Source organism: Hermetia illucens, chromosome 3 (assembly GCF_905115235.1).
Source record: "Hermetia illucens chromosome 3, iHerIll2.2.curated.20191125, whole genome shotgun sequence".
NCBI lineage: Eukaryota > Metazoa > Arthropoda > Insecta > Diptera > Stratiomyidae > Hermetia > Hermetia illucens.
In genome coordinates, this window is record NC_051851.1 from 151268340 (window position 1) to 151286182 (window position 17843).

The 17843-nt window shown below is 46.8% G+C and overlaps 1 protein-coding gene across 1 annotated transcript in view; it reads left to right on the top strand.

Annotated features, from left to right (window-relative positions):
- Positions 1-17843, top strand: part of LOC119651725 — a 613458-nt gene that overhangs the window by 400765 nt on the left and 194850 nt on the right. Inside the window, exon 7 of the mRNA XM_038055449.1 lies at positions 8712-8869. Coding sequence (XP_037911377.1) covers positions 8712-8869 — 158 coding nt within the window. The remainder of the gene's footprint in view (positions 1-8711; positions 8870-17843) is intronic.

Here is a 17843-nt window from a genome sequence, read left to right on the forward strand (position 1 = left end):
ACTCATCTCTCAATACACGGGATCAATGTATGGGTCCAGCGGTCCTTTTCGGAATTATCCCACGGTTGCTGCATCTCCTGTACAGCTCCTTTCTAGTAGCTTTTCGGAAGCCCACAGGCGAAAGCCGAGCACTTCGTCATACAGTATGTTCCAGAGCAGGGGCCCCAGTACGGAGCCTTGGGCAACACCTGCTATCACAATATATTCCTTCGGTTCGTCGTCCGCCTCGTATCAAAGAAGTTTCTTCGAAAGGGTAGCTCTCGATTATCCGAGTCAAGTAACCAGGGACACGCCCCGCTTGTAGCAATTCCTCTTAATTTCCCATATAGCCTTCTTTAGGCTTCTTCGAAGATCGCGGTAATCTTTCTCCGACTGCTGATGTTCTGGTTTCCTTCTGGTCCTTTGGCAAAGTCTCCTCGCTCGCAGATACGATGCTCTCAACAGCGCAATTTCTTGGTTCCACCAGTGGTTTGGTTTCCTACTGTGGTGGAAGTTGTGTCGCGACATGGTAAAGTCGCAGGCCTCAGTTAACCGTTGACATAACTGGCTCACTTTTTCCAGCGCCGTCCCATTTGGGTGAGAACCTCCTTCCAAAGCCGCCAGAAATGTCTCTTCCTCGAAAGCTCCAGTAGACCACCCAGCTGGTTTTTCCGCTTTTGATGATCACTCGACTGTCGCCTTCCCCATTCCTGATGTCGAGAATGATGGCCTGATAGTCACTGTGGGTATAGTACTCACTCACCCGCCAGACCATCCCTCTCGCCAACGAGGTGCTGAGGTAAGTTAGATCGACGATTGATCCTAGTCTTTTGCCTCGAAAGATGGGCACGCATCCAATGTTAGCGAATACGATGTCCAGCTCCGCGAAGGTTTCAAGCAAGATTTGGCCCCTGGTGTTCGTCACTCGACTTCCCCAGTCTAAAGCCCACACGATGAAATCGCCGGCAATGATTGTGGGGCTGTAGTCTCTAGTGTCCAACACCAGGCTCCTCATATTGTGTGAATGTTGCACTAAGAGGAGCATAGCAGCAGATATGCACGCCGTTGACTTTCGCCTGTACAAAGCCGGCTCCCGGGAATGCCATTGTTTCTTGAATGGCTTGTCGGTCACATGCCTATATCGCCTCGTTTCCCGATAAGTTTTTCACCCACGTAACACTAACGTGATTTTGACACAGTTCACATATTACCGGCATGTCCACATTCAACTATCGAATGGTTTGCTAGAGCAAGTCTTGAGCTACTTCGCAATGGTTGAGGTTGATTTGTATCAACCTCATTTAGACTTACGATCCAGCTCCCTCTTATATGCCGGGCACCTGCCACCACCTGCAACTTGCCGGTCATCTACTCCCGTTCTCCCTTTGCACAACATGCATCGTGGATCTCCAGTGCAGTCTTTGATAAGGTAGCCCTCTTCACCATACTTCCTGCACCTGCTTGATGTATCGTACTTGAGGCATCTGAAGCATGTCTTTAGAGATATTTGCTCCCTGAGTCGGCACACAACCCAACTTATTCTTACCTTGCCCGAGGCAATCAGTTTAATTTCTGATTCCACCGGTAAGCTAGTAATAGCGCTCTGTGTACCTCCATATGCCTTCTTCATCCTTTTGGTGACACTGTCATCTAGGTCGCTAAGGTTGAATTGTTCCCTTAGCGCAGATACCCTCTGCTGATGTGACCTCGTCTAGGTCTTCGCACTCGATCACCACTTGTTGCTTCCGAGCTTTCACGTCAGCTTGCTCACCTCCACCTGGCCGCGAAAGCTCGCCACTATCTTCCCGCAAGATTTGCTTAGTTCCAGCAACAGATCCCCCTTTTGCGTACGCCTGATACGGTTCACACAGCCACCCAGTTCTGTCAGTCCCGGATCGGTTTTGACTTTCCGAAGAATGTCGGCGTAGGACATATCTCCTTTCTTAGAAATAATGATTACTTCCGGACGAGTCTTCTTTTTCTTCTTGAGCCGCTTTTTACCGCCCATTTTTATCCTTTCTTCATGAGCTACAGTTGAACCCGTAATCGAAGAACTACCCGGAACTTTCGCCGGCGAAGCTTTCTTTGGCGAGGAGACTTTTTTTTCTTGACCGCTTTTTGGGGACCAAGGAATTCATTTATTCCATCTCTACTCCGTTTGCCCGCGTTCTCACCTATCCACTTGGGCCTTTTTCTCCTCTACCGCCCTAATACATATATGACAACTTAATACCTCGTATTAGAGCCCTGACATTTTGGTGGACATTCCGCCTCTTTTTAATGAACTCACTAAGTTCATTTATGCGTTCCCCCAATGAAACAAACGCTGTTGCAGTTTACTGCCTTTCACGATCGCATTTCACAGCAACAATAGTTATGTCAGTCCGGGGACTCTCCAAGTTCCTTTCCGAATCCCTCGATGAATCTCGACTGCCTAAAGGTAAAGTGGCCTTCAGTGGTGACCTCCCAAGTTTTAAGCTTTTTCGAAAAGGATCCGGTGTAGATTTCATTTCCACTCGACTAAGATCCCTTGTAGCATTACATGCCAAAGTAGCCAAGTTTCCCGCTAGTAAGGTACTGCGGTAGTTGGATATCGACGGTCGGGAGCCCGCTTGCTCACTCTCAAAAACCGCCGGTACTCGATTTCCGAAGCCCTGCACCGCAAAAAAAATACACTCCTCGTCTTCCATATTTGGTTTGATTCCTGGGTGTCCTTCCAATAACCAATTTTTATCCATGGCTGGGCGTTTACTTCCCACCTACCGGGCATGCACATACGCATGCCCATGTACGCACATCTCCTGATGACGGAGCGTTCCCTTATCCGCACGAAGGGACGCACCTGATGCGAAATTTGGCGACTCCACACAAGTCTGCATATTTAATGGCAAATTGTAAGTGATGAGGCAATAACTTCTTGTTTCTAAAAACTCTCGAAGCGTATGTTTTGAGTGATGAGAAGGCATTCTCCATTTCAATCGCTGCGGTTTTGGGAAGGTAGACTATCTTCATGTGTGCCCCTGGTATATCATCTCCAGTACATGTCGACGGTTCCCTTCCCTCCCATCCTAGCTATTTGGGGAATATAGTCATAAGCTAGTCCGCCGTGTCTACCACTCCCTTCTTTCTTGGCTCTCATGTTGAAGACTTAGATCTACCCTGAGCTTTATTAGAGACTTCTTCTGGTTTCAGGCGTGCTTCTAGATAGCGCAGATACCATTTAGCAGCAGCGCCACCGAGGCCTGTCTCCTGTCCCTCCAGACGTCTGACGTGCTCTCCTAAGACGTACCCTTGTTCCTTCTTGCTTTTTGAGCAAGAACCTTTGTTGGTTGCTGTCCTCGCAGTAGACCAATGTCGAAATTGGCTCCACTGTTTGACCGTTGCGGAGATATTCCTCCGCTTGATGGAGCAGTTTGTGTGTTGTGGATCTCGACTGTTTGTTGTTATGTTAAGAGGTGCGCCGCGCTATAGCCTCCTGTAGCACGGTAAGGTAAAGTTTACTGACGGAGGATCAGGTATCAGCGAGGCTGCATTCGAATAAAATCAGTTCTAATGGGCACGGTTCGCATAATTCCCTAGATGCGATGAGGTATTTTCCGACTCCTCAGTCAAGACCCGTAGCGTTTTGTTATTAGTACGGTCACCTCGTACAGAGTGTGGCTATTACCATTTACTAACGGTCCTGGTTGACGACAAGCCTCATACCAACCCCAGTGCCCCCCCCCCCCCAAAAAACACATGAAGGTGGAAACAAAGGATTGTAACTTTCCAAGTGGTAAGAAGTCACAGACTTCGAATCCACCCGGGACTCTGAGAAATCAGGTCGTGGCCAAGGCACGGAGTTTGGAGGCCTCATCTAATTCATGTTCCCCCACTGAGAAATCTGTGGAAAACAGGGTCTCCACTTCAGTGGAAAACCTACACCCGTTGTCTACGGCGCGGTCAGCCAAAAAAGATAGATAGTAGGCTTCTCCCTATCTACTGGCGGGAAAGCTGGCAAAGTTGCAGGACTGTCCTTATATATTTCTGGTTCAAGAGCCATGGATTCGTTTTAACAGAATCTGTGGTATTGAATCAGTCATGGGGACTAGGATCTATTTCGATGAAAGAGCCTCGAGACCGAGGACCCGCGTTCTGATGTCGAAACTGTTAGAAGCAATCATGCTGAGACAATTCTGTTCCCAGGACCTTGTTGCGGTCAACTTACAATACCAGGTTAATGGTAAGAGGAGAAACGTTATAGTTGCCTCTGCCTAATTACCCTAAGAACTAAGGGATCAGGTAGTGAATACAGAATCAAGTTGTTAGAGTTGATTGGAAACTGGCGAGTACTAGGTGAAATCTCACTCTCAGATCTCCGTTACTTAGAATTTAGTCTAACTATTGCAGGCGAAGAGCCTGTAATACAAAGACGGAATCCTAGATGAAGTTAGATGAACTTCTTGGCGACAAAGTTGAGCTTCCTAGGCGACTAAGGGCTCTTTTGGTGATAGAAGATCAATCGAAAACTCTGAATCGCATACTTTTAGAGCGCTTTGAAGAGGCTTTTCCTATTTCCCGAGGCCAACGTGGTAAAACGATTCCATGGTGGAACCGAGAACTGCAAAGACTCAGGAAATCAACCAGACGACTTCTAAATCGTGCTTGCAAAAGCAATAAAAATGAAGACTGGGTAAACTTCCGGAACTCGCAGCGTGAATATAAGAGGCTCGAAAACGTTCGAAACGAGGCTCTTTTAGAGCGTACTGTGAGGAACTGGAAGGTGAAAGGGAGACTTCCAGGTTGTGCTGAGCCCTTAATAAAGATGAGTCCGCCAAGCTGGACTCTCTGAGAAAGCCTGATGGTACTTTCACGAACTCCAGGGTTGAGTCTCTGTGTCTCAGAAGTGGGAAGAAGAGAATTGGCGGTTTCTGCAAACCCTTCAACACGAGGGTGTTGCAAGGGGAATTGGAACACTGCGAGAGCGATTGTTACCAATGAAAAGGCGAGAACTGCTATACTATCATTTGAACACTTCAAAGCACCTGTTATGGATAGCATCTACCCAGTGACGCTAAAGTAGGGTATAGAGCACTTTGAGCAACTGCTAAGAAATATTTTTCGAGGACGTCTTGCTCTGGGCTACGTACCTTCTTCTTGTCAGAAGCTGAAGGTAGTCTTCATACTAAAGCCTGAGAAAGATGACTATCCTAATCAAAAGAACTTCAAGCAAATCAGCCTAACATCATTTTCGCTGAAATGTCTGGAGAGACTGGCTGAGCGTCACATTCGCGAGAAGGTGCTGTAGTCGCACCCTCTAAATGAAAACCAACATGCTTACCAACGTGGAAAGTCCTGTGAGGCTGCTCTTCTTTCTTTGGTTTCAAAGATAAAGGATGCAACTCTGAAGGGTGAGTATGCGATGGGGGTCTTCGTGGACATTGAGGCGGCTTTTGACTGCGCGCTCTTTCAAAAGCTCTGTGATGAGGCCAGAGAGTATGGTGTCGACCAAACTTTAATAAAGTGTATCTAAGCTATGTTAACGTAAAGATTGTTATGTGCTGAAGTGGGTGTTGGTCGCTACCTAACAACGGTAGCGACGAAAGGCTGCCCTCAACGAGGTGTGCTATCGTCACTTCTGTGGAGTATGCTGATCAACTGAAAACCACAATGGTATTATTTACAAAAAGGAGGAAACTGAGTGGTCTTTGCCTTCCAGAGATGAGGGGTACAACCCTTCGACTCTCCGAAGAAGTAAAATATTTTGGAGTTATCCTAGACAAAAAGCGGTAGCGATAAAGATCAAACTAGCTCTCACTGTTTATGGGCTGTGTAGGCGGAACTTTGCCTCGACATAGGGACTTAGGCCTCAGGTAGTAATGTGGATATACGTTGCGATCATTAGGCCAATGTTCGCTTATGCATCCGTAGTGTGGTGGGTTAAGACGAAACAAAAGGGCTCTCGCTGTAAAGAACTGTGTGTCTGGGTGGGGGAGCCGGTGCCATGAGTACCACATCCAGTGCAGCTTTGAAAGCATTACTCAATTTGCAACCCCTGGATTCGTTTATTCAAAGCACTGCAATCAGAGCAGCTCATAGAATAATGCGATTAGATCTATGGAAAGACAATGGACGTGGGGGGCGTAAAGCATTGGAAGAGTCATTGGGAGAACTGAATCTAGTTTTCACAATGCCTTCCGATTTTCAGATCCCCATACATCTGTTTGGTAAAAGATATGATGTTATCTTGAAACGGAGAGAAAACTGGGACGAACCAGAAGAATGCGTGTCAGGATATATTGACGTCCTCTACACGGATGGCTCAAAGACAGAAAATGGTCCTGGACAAGAGTCTACCCATGGGCTTTTCTTTTGGGACAATACACAACGGTCTTTCAGGCTAAAACGTTTGCGATCATAAGGGCGAGAACCTGGGTGATTGACGAGCGGTTGAAGGGCAGGCGTATCGCAATCTGTAGCGATAGCCAAGCTGCATTTAGGGCGTTGAACAGTACTTTGCTTTCTTCAAAAATCGTTTAGGAATGTAGAAACCGATTGAATTCTGTTTCTAGATTTAATAGGGCGGATTTACTCTGGGTACCTGGTCATTGTGGCGTAGAGCGAAATGAAATCTCGCGTTAGCAAAAGAGGCTTCAACTTTCCCCATGCCCGGATCGAAACCAGCAATTCGGGTGTCGGTAGCATTGGCTGATGCTGCTATCAACAACTGGGAACAAGCTTCCCATAATGACAGGTGGCGAAGATTTAATGCTGCTAGACAGACCAAACTCTTTCTGTCAGAGCCAAACAAAAATACTGCATCCATTAACGGACATCCTGCAATACATAAACGAATTCTGGATATTCTGTTAGACGGGGGAATCGAGTATAATGGACAACTAAGGTCTGAGTGCTCAGAGGCTTTACCTCTCCCCCACCTCAAACACACACACAACCCCAGTGCGATATAGATTGGCTCGCAGAAGGCTGTACTTCACATCAGTCTATCCTGTAGTCCACTGCTTGATCTCGTACCGGATCCCAGGTTTCTCCTTCACCTAGTGTAGTGATAGCTTCCTCAGTGAGAATCTGCAAGACTTCTAAGTTCTCGCACGTTCCTCGACCACTCCTCCCCGCTAAGACGCTACGATGGCATGCAGCCATTCAGACTAAATTAATCCACCCCCACTCCTTATAATTAGGGAAAGAAAAGCATATTTTTAAAGCCAATGCATATCAGTACTCAATAACTAACAGATATAATTAAAAAAAATCTCGTCAAACCAAGAGGGAGGTAATCTTCACCGATATCTGCAGTAATTTATCGTCCTGTTGGGGCACCTTTCCAACTAGCTACGAGAGGAGAGTGTCCATAACACTTTATTGAATAAATTGAAAATGGAACATCAATATTTGTGACTATTGGTATGTCCTTCAAACTGTGTAGAAATTCCATTTTCCAACTGCAACTGGCCTCAATGGGGGTCTTCCAACAGCACAACGCTGTGGCAAAACAATCCGTTCTTCTCTGATTTCATTCTATAACAAACTAGCGTAGATACTCCCCCTCTTCACCTTATCAACTGTCTGAATCACAGTATCTACCATCTCAGATCTTAAACCCATCAGTGGAAACGCCTCCAGTGTATCCGTTATCCTGGGAACCTGATTACACAGTGCAACCAGTAGCAGAAGTTACCATTCTTTGCAAATAGCCGTTGGCAATTTCCATTTCTATCAATTTTTCGTTTCATTTAGCGCGGGAGTATCATCTCATTTTGAAAAGGAAAGAAAAAAGTCCTGAAATGAATGTCACTTCAGATGTTATCATCATATCTTGTTCTCCTTTTCATTGGATTATATCTGGCGGAAAAAAGGCCTTTATCGATGAGATTGGCATAATTGCAAGAGAGACCGAATTCGAAAGGAGCAGAGAAAGCACAAAGAGACGCCCCCGAAAGCGTGTGTACTTAGGGAACCAATTCTGCAGAAATTTTTCAAAGGACACGAAAGAAAAACAGTAGGAATCCTTGGAAACTGCGAAACTCCAATCCCAGCGCAGAGGCAAACGTACTTTTTACTATCTGGAAGCGTACGCAAGGTGGGTAAGTGGCACCATTGTGTAAACATTCTCCTGTTCAGGTGGAAAGTTGGTATTTACTTGCAAACTTGTGATTGCAAACAGCATTTTGAAGCGTTTCCATTCTTTCCATATTTACTTAAATAACCAGAAAGGGAATAACGCAAACAGCAGCGAAGCAAAACAATAAGTTGGAATGAATAAAAATATTGAGTTCCGACGGTATTGCTTTCGGTTGAAACGCGGCTCCTCCAGCAAATGCGAGTACTCAACGGTCTGCGATGCCCGGGAGGCCTGGCGGTAATGGGTGGGATCTGAAAGGTTTTTTTAAAAGCAAACGCTATACTTGCACGAGCTATAAATCTTTCCAGGCAAACTTCCATCCCGACTTGCAAACACGTTGAAAAAAAAAATCCTGAATTCATCTCCCACCCCCATTTGTCAGCCCCAGTCCGCCTCGAATTCGTCTCGATAAATCTGCAGAGATTGGATTGCGCTCAATCCGAATTTACTATTGTAAAATTTTTCTAGCGCTAAAATCCCACCACATGACAGAAAACACAGGAAAATAATTAGGTCCTGTACCGGGGTTTCTACACTTCCCACGAACGAATGCGTCCCATCCGCTTTTCACTTTCGCTCTCTCACGTTTTCTTATCTATCTTTTTTCCAGGTCGTAGCGGAAAATGGAGGTATCAAGTCACAATGCGGTTTAGCAGTAATCTTACAACTCTTTATCGCACCTCCGCCGACGAGGGTGGTGGCGGTATTATCAGCGATGCCATCGAGAAACGCTCCAAGGAACATTTGAAAGCGACGGTGGAAAGACATGTAAGTCCTAAGATTTTCTCAGATTATTTTTCAGCATTTCTCGTCTTCTGCATTGGGTTAAGGATTTTCCACTTTTCCTGCTACTTACTGTTCGTTCTCGTTTACTACGATGAGTTGTCTAGAAACAATTACATACTCTCCAAGGATCGCAAAAAGGAAAGCATTTCGGGGAAGTTTTCCGATTGTTGAGCAAGGGATGGGAAGAGGTGAAGTTTTCTTAAGTGGATAGAAAATGCATGAGATATGGACCGTTGGAAGTAATGGGGTGATGATGCAAGCAAATGGATTTTCATCCCTTTAAACAGTTTTCTATGTGGAACTCATGAAATTTTCAAAATTCAAGTAAATGGATCCTTATCGTTTTGGAATCTGGCGTAAAAGCTTCTTTTAATTCAATAAGGACTAAAGTGTAATGAAAAACTCACGAAATAGATTAATGAAGAACGTCTAAGGACTTACCTTAAACTATCATTTGTCGTCCGACCTAAGACAAGGCCTGACTGGGAACCCATTCAGTAATTCAGTAATTTGAGGAGAGAGACTGTATTTACTTTCTCACAATGTAAATGTAGATTTACAATTAGATGTTGATGCCTGATCCGCTTATTTAGGCAGCCTTTCTAGACTAAACTGAACTTTCCTGAGAATATGAATATGCAAATAGCATAAACCAGGGGTCATATACAAATAATGGAGATGAAATCCAGGAAATGATCGCTACGTCCACCTTTAGAAGCCTGCTCCACTCGTGCGCGCCGGCCTCGTGCCTCCGGTGTGCCGCCACATCACTCCGCCCCCACTCCTCCCAACTGAAACCGCGCGGGTTCTTCGGAGGAACCCGAGACGTGATCCTCCCAAAGGGGTTACCGGGGAAAGCTGACGCTTCGCGGGCCTTGTTTGAAGATTGCCTGGCACCTCGCGGGCATTTGTTTGCAGTGTCCCTCGACGAGGATACCCAGTTGAGTCTGTCCTGGATGTTGAATTTGAAGCAGTGCTCCTGTCCCTACAGGACTTTACAGGGGCCCTCGTATGGTGGGTGCAGCAGCGTCCGAGGAACGTCCACCCTAATGGGGATTTGTGAGCATGTTTCGAGGTCCTTGACGGTGTCGACCTCGGACGTCGTGTGTCGGGAAGGTGGAGGCCGCAGTTTCGAAACCGCGTCTCTGACTAGACGCAGCATGCTGGAGTCACTTAACCCTGCTTCAAAGTACAGCGCAGTTTCGGTGGGAGTCGCAAATTCTTCCCGTACACCATTTCCGCGGGGCGGGCCATGAACTCCTCTTGATGGGATGTGTGGAAACTGAGGAGGACAAAAAGCAAGGACCGCAACCACGACGGATCGTCACAAGCCATTTAGCCGACCTTTAGTATCCGCTGTCAACATTTCAGCATCTCATTAGAGTGCGGACGGTATGCAATGGTTGTTAAAAGTGACGTTTGACACCAAGGAGCTTGCCTAACTCCAGGGAAAGACTAGACTCAAACTGCATTCCCTGGTCCGTGATGATTACGGCTAGCACACCAAAGCGCAGGATCCACTCTCAACAGACGGGCTCGGGGCATGATTGTGGCCTAATGTCAGTCAGGGGTATTGTTGCAACCCACCGCGTAAATCAATCGATGACTGTGAGGCAATACTTGTATCTGTGCGAGTCTCTCGAAGGACCAATGATGTGGAGGTGGATGGTGGCGAAGCGCTTGGTCAACCGAGGGAATACGCATACTTCCTATGATACGTGTTCGCTGATTTTACACTTCTGGCACGTGATGCACTATCTGCCCCAAAAGTTTATGTCCTTGTTCATGGACGGCCAGAAGTATTTTTCAGTGACTAACCGATTTGTCGTTGGCAACTCCTTGAATTTGTATTTGCATTTTGCTCTCTGGCTCTGAAGTTCTGCGTCGTCTTTCTACGCCTCGGAGATTGCCGTATAATCGACCGCGGCGGGGACTGTAACCTACGGAATTTGAGAGAAAGCGTCCTCAACGACGTTGTCTTTTCCAAACACGTGTTGGATGACGGAAGGGAACTAACTCATGAAGCTCAGTTGCCGAAGTTTGCGAGGAAATACTTTGCCGGAATTTGTTTAAGCACGAAAGTAAGGGGCTTGTGATCCGGGAAGACCGTTAACGGCCTGCCGTCTAGGGAGAAGCGGAAGTATTTCATAGAGAGGTATGCGGCGAGTAGCTGACGATCGTTGGCGCTGTATTTACATTGAGCTGGGTTGAGTTGTTTTGAAAACAAGTTCAACGGTTGCAGTTTTGATTCACCCGTTGGTAAAGACCGGCGCCTACCGCTGTGTCTGAAGCTTCGAGGGACACAGCTAGGAAATTTCAGTAGTGTAGCATCGGCAAGCTGTTGTTTGACCGTTTCAAACGTCTGAACGGGTTCAGTAGACCCCGCAACCTCGCTGAAGTCCTTGGTTTTAAGCTTACACAACTAAGCGTTCAGGATCCCTTGGTGATGACCAGCCTGGGGCGAGAAACGACGATAGAAGTTTAACATGCCTAAGGACATCCGCAGATCCTTCACCGTGGTTGTTAGGGGAAAGCTTTTTCAACCTTGCCTGGGTCTGCTTGAATTCCGTCAGAGGTGATTGTGTGGCCGAAAAATTTCACATATTTCTTGGGAATTTGCATTTTTCAACGTTTAGATACGAGCGCGGCCTCAATGAGACATTGAAAAATACACTCGAGACGCTCTAAATGCTCAGATTCGAAGGAAGAGGCGACCAAAACATCAACCCCAAACATCCAAGTTTCCTAGTACAGAGTGCACAAGCTAAATGTCATCCTGGTAAACTCGAAGAGTCCAAAAGCTGTGCAGATACGCCTTGGCCAGATCCAAGGTTGTGAAAAGACGTCAGTGAATGCGCGAAATCATGGATGAATGGAATAGGGTGCCGGTCGGGAATTTTTTGAGCATCCAGACGCATGTAAGCTCCGCCAGGCCTCCATGCATCATTTGGTTTAGGGACCAAATGTAATAGAGATGACCAGCAACTATTAGAAAGTCTGTAAATACTGCAAATACGATCTGCAATGTTTCATGAGATCATCGAAATTTTTGTAGCTTTTGGGATGATAGGGGACACACCTTTCAGAAGATCCGGGAGCCGGTAGTGTTGATGTGGTGCTGCACATCGTGTTTAACTGGCTGGGAGAAACTACTTTCATTAGTGATGTTGTGATATTTTCTCCTCCTCGAAAACAATGGAAAGAGGATCGTTTGCGCAGGTGGAAATTTTTCCCGACTACTTTGAAGAGATTGCGGGGTCTACTAAGGCTTTGTTCTGCAAACTCAGCAATAGCCACCAGTGAACCTGCGCCTAAAATCGGGGTGCTAATGTCTGCCAGGCCGAATTGCACGAAAACGATCGGCGCAGTCCAAGCCTCACGTACACCTACCTGTAGCCGTAAGTGCAGATGGGAGAGGTGTTTGCGGCAGCAATCACAAGGTTTGCGGTATCAACATGTTTGGATGGGGTACCGGGAGAATCGCCACCTCCTCGTCCGTGTCGACCAGAAAGCAACGCCTCCTCAGAGAGTCGAATATTGTAAGGCGACTTTGAATATTGTATTGTAAGGTAGTAATGTGTAATTGTATTGTAAGGTAGTCCTTTTCCCAGACGCATCATATGACGGTAGAGGGCTCCTTTAAAATAAGTATTTCCGAGAAACTAGTTTAAACGACAAAATCTTATTAAAAGCAATTTACTCTCCCTCCTACCTCTTTTTACCAAAGATTTAAAAGGATACGTTTTGAATAAAAAGTTTCTAGTGACTAATCTCATCGAACGGGGCAATGGTCGACGAAAAGAAAAGAAATCGCCTATTGAAAAGCGAGAGACGCTCGCAGGTTTTTTCATATCTGAAATATGTTTCTAGAGGCAGATTCATCGTCGAGCAATCTTCGTGCCAGGTCAAATGATAGCGGGTCGTCATCTAAGAATTACATCAACGTCCAGTGAGTCCTTGAGGGGTTTAGGTGAGTACCTGTCTGAACGACTTAATCCCACGGTTTTCTTAAGACACGGATTGATTTTGTGACCACAATCAGAGCCCTGCTGTGACAAGCAACAACAGTACCAGTCTATATCAAATGCATGGCTTAGCATTCATACTGGTGGATGCAAGACCTACCTAAATCTGTACCGAACTAAGGAGTACGGCACCCATGTTGAAACGTAACACCACGCCGAGGTCCGAAGGTCTCTTGTCGCTTGAACATCACCACAATGCCCATGAAGCTCCCACTAGGGGGCCAACCGCAAACAACCGAGCTGTACTCACATACAACGGGAGTTCACCCGAAGTATGAGAGTCCAGGGGCTATCCCAATTCCCATGGTACAAGTATACCCCTGGTAAGGTTTCGTGACGAATTCCCACTGCAATTCACTGACTGTGACCAGTCCCCGTGCAGACTCGGGTCTGATCGCCCTGATTAGGCCTTTGGAGCATTCGCCTACTACACCACGGTCGGCAAGCCAAAGTGAGTACAACGTCTCCCGGTGCCACCACTATGGAGGTTCTCCTCGGCCACTTAGTTTCGGTTTGGCCGACAGGGTTGGCGCCCGATCTTTCTCACCGCCACCTCCATCAACGTCCAGTTACAAGCGCTGCCCGAGCTTTCATATCCCTCCTAAAAGGAGAGAGAAGCAGTAAAAATGCCACTCCAGAGGGTGCTAAGGGTGGCCTAAGCGAAGTAAGGTGGTGGCACTCTGGAGAGTACTCGTCTTTCTTTTGCTACACTAACGGCAATGCGTTTTCTCACTCTGGGAAGCCAGGTAGTAGCAGACGTGAATCTGGTGTTGGATCGTTTCTGACAGCTACCGCAAGGTGCACTCTCAGCACCTGGGAGCCGGTTTAAGACAAAGGAGCATCATAATTGTAAATGCTATGCACTAACGGAGACTTGCAATGTTGTGGAGATGGATGCTTTCTTCGAGCCATTAAACGCAGTTCAGGGGAGGCTTCCTAAAAATTCATTGTAATAGTGGCGGGTATTCTGAACACCAAGGTGGGTTTTGACAACACCTTCCTCGGATATATAATAGGAGACAAGGTCTCGGCGATCGTAGGGATTATGGTGGGAGGTTTATGAATTTCTGTTGCTTCCACCGCCTAATCATTAGCGGCACATTGTTTGAACATAGAGCCTGCCATGGTTTTGTCAGTCAGTTAGTTCGGTTTCAACTGACTGACAACACCCGAGCAATCAGATCGGCCACTTCGCGATCAGCAACAGATTTAGAAGTCGTTTCCTGGATGTGCGTAACAAGAGAGGCGCTAACTACGCCCTCGCAAGGGATTACCATCGGCCGCCACAGGGTTGGAGATCTGCAACCTCCCAAGTTCAGTGTCGACCGCTTGTATGCTTCAAATGTAGCTCAACAATGGGAGAACTAGCTGATCGAAAAGCAAGTATTCCGAATAACCCGCCTAAGAATATCGATATATATTGGGATGCCATCAAATTGCTCTTATCGACAGTGCTAGAAAGGTCGCCTGCCAAGCTTTATCGATCGCTGCGAGCGATTGCAGTCATAATAAGCTGGAACTTTGATACCGAGTCAAGTCGCGAGAAGTTCAGCGTAGTGAACGCCGTGACAAGAGAGAATTTGCTTATACGGTGGTCAGAGAAGCGGAAAACCCCGCAAAAAGCAATGACTTTAGAAATATATACCGCATCAAAAAAGAGCTTGGTGGTGGCGAATCTTTCGATGGGCCTGTGAAACGTATCAACGGTCGACTTTTCTTCCACGATGATGAGCAAGCAAAGAGGTGGAAAGAACACTTCACCAAGGTTCTTAACGGTATCACATCCCGTGAAGTTCCTCATCTTGTTAATGAAGTGGCTAGCCACTGTAAAATGCGGATACGTACTGCTCGTCCAAGCATGCAAGCACTGTCGTCGAGGACAGTAGAGCCGGTGTCAGCCATAGCACTGTGAGGAAACCAAACGTACTAAACCCAAACCAAACCGCTTGGAATCCACTGCCGCTTAGCTGGGTGTAGCTAGTAGCAGCCATAGTATTCCTAACCCAAAAACGTCGACGTCGGGTCCCATTTAAGAACAAAAACTGACAAGAGCCACTTACGTGTGCCGCTACCGGATGGCAATTCCGTTAGCGATAAACTAGCGCTGGAAGTGTGGACCAGTGTTGAGGCCAGGCTGTCGCAGATGGTCATCGAGCATTTCATGGACGACAAAGGCACATACCGGATTCATTTCCTACTTTGATTCCTCTCAGGTGGTCCGTGGATCCCACCCTAGAAAATACCAGGACCAATTCTCCAGGAACTTTCTCGGTTTGTGCGTCTCTAAGATCAGCGACGACAGGCACGTCATGCCCAAAGTTATATCCTATGACGAGATCCCCAGCAGACCGGTTGCTTGCATCTGGCTACCGAAAATCCACATGGATAAAACCAAGCTCGTCCAAACCCTGCGCCTTCAGAACGCCAGGATTCCCATGGACAACTGGGCACTTATCATGGAGGTGAAACTCGAAGCGAACAGCTAACCTTTTCTTCTCCATGAAACGGTGAGTGCCTGGAGACACTGGAAAAGGTAGACTACAAGGTGCGTTTCGGAGTCAGGAACGCAAAGGTAAAAGTCTTCCACTCCACAAAACCCGACGCCGCTAACGAGCTGTTGGGGGAGAAAAATTGGCACGACAATTGAAAAAATTGGCACTACAAGCGAAAACGTCTTCAAAGTCTCGTGTCCTGCTAAATACAGCAAGAAGACACTACCACCGTGGTGAAATGAAGATATTTCCGGCGTCAGGGAGCTGACAAGGGAGATCTTCAATATCTGCTATAGTCACAAATATAGGCAGATATACAAAGACTGTCTGGAAAGGTACAAATGAGAAGATTGCCAAAAGCGATCTCAGTTGGACTCCAGCGACTCCACGACTCAAGCGAACAAGATTCTGCCCAAGGAACACAGGTGCCCATTCTTCGCCACCTCTATGGTGCTCTGGTTAATAGTGATGGACGATATTTTGGGAATACTGGACAACAACGGGTTGAAGGTGGTAGCATATGTCGACTACTTGGTGATATAAGTGTCCGGGATGTTTCCCTGCATTTAGAGTGATATCATGGGAGAAGCATTGGGAAGGGTGCGCCTGTGGGTCGCACGATGCGGACTCGGCATGAATCTAACCAAAACGGAACTGATACTATTCACCATTAAGACGAGGTTACACAAACATAGAACTGTGAAGGCCTGCATCGCTTTTCATGCTTGCAAAAGGACTTTTGCAAAGAAATGGGGTCTCCAACCGAGGATGGTTCTCTGGATATACAATGCGTCCAATCTCATGTACGACTCTGTTGCAAGGTGGCAGAATTTGAGCATAAAATACAATAGAATGAAACAGAATATGACTCAGAGAACCGCGTTTGTTAGTGCTACCGGGGGGGTCTGCAGTCCTGTCCAGCAGATGCTGTACTCCTATACCGCCTCCCCTTTGACCTCCACATTAAGCATGGAGTGCTGTCAGACTACGTAAGTTCGGTTGCTGGGCAGCCAAAAACCTGCGGCTATATTAACATCCTAGATGAAGTACTGAAGTCTAGGCAATCCCCACGGACTACGCGACACGCAAGCTGAACTTGACGAGAAACTTTATTGTGAACTTTCCAACCAGGGCAAAGTGGAGAACCGGCGGCGCGTTGTAAGGCCATGACACACCGACGGATGAAAGATCTGTAGAGTCGGTGCGATCGTTTTCTCGAATACACACGGTGTATCTAAGTCGTAGGATCTCTCAGGTTTCGCCAGTGTTTTCCAAGCAGAAGTGCTAGCGATACGGGTAACCTGACGATCGCTGAGGCATGATCCAAGGCCCAAGCGTAACATAGCCTCTTCTCTTCTGACCAATAGCCAAGTGGAAATTAACGGCTTCTACTCAAACAATATCCTCCTGGCTGGTGAAGAAACGCGCTGAACAGTTCAGCTGAACTCTGCCTCCTTGCTCTCATACCAACAGTAATAGTCTTAGGAGCTTGTGACACTAAAATGGCGCACCACAGCGATAAAAATCGGCCCCCGATACCTACCTACCAACCAGAAGAGAAATCATTTCAGCCTTTAATAAGATCAAACAGAGTAAAACCGCTGGGTTTGACGGGGTCCTCGCAGAGTTATTTATCACTGCACCTGTGGTTACTGCAGATCTCCTTCTCCCACTCGTACGGAAATCTTGGGAATCCAAGAGACCTTTCAGAGAGAAGGGGATCGTTAATTTTCCAAATAAGAGCACCCGTTATGAGGGTAACAAGTGGAAGGGTATCTGTGTGCTCCCTCCCGTTGCACAGATAATAGGAACTTATCAAAAAACATCTCGAAAGCTTGATTGACAGAGAGCAGATAGGTTTCATTTTGGAAAAGTACGCAGAGATTAGATATGCGCTGCACTCTCTCTTAATCGATTTCGAGAAAGCCTTCGACAGCGTGAATAGGGAGTGTATCTGTGGTGTTCTAGGCATAAGGAGCATTCCGGAGAAACTAATGACTATTATCGGAGAAACATATGATGGTACTAAATTCTCCCAAGGTAAAATCTCGGAGGATTTTGAGTCAAAAGCGGAGTTTGCCAGGGTTGCAACTTGACTCCGATACTGTTGCCTCTCGTTATCGGTGACGGTCTTCATACTGCTTTGTTCAGAGGACAGTGAGTCCTTGAGTGTTTGACGTGAGCACCTGTCAGGGAGACATAATCCCACGATCTTCTTAAGACACGGATTGATTTTATGACCACAATCAGAGCCCCGCTGTGACAAGCAACAACGGTACCAGTCTATACCAAATGCATGGCTTAGCATTCATACTGGTGGATGCAAGAATTACCTAAATCTCTACCGAACTAAGGAGTACGGCACCCGTGTTGAAACGCAACACCACGCTGAAGTCCGAAGGTCTCTTCTCGCTTGAGCATAACCACAAACCGCAAACA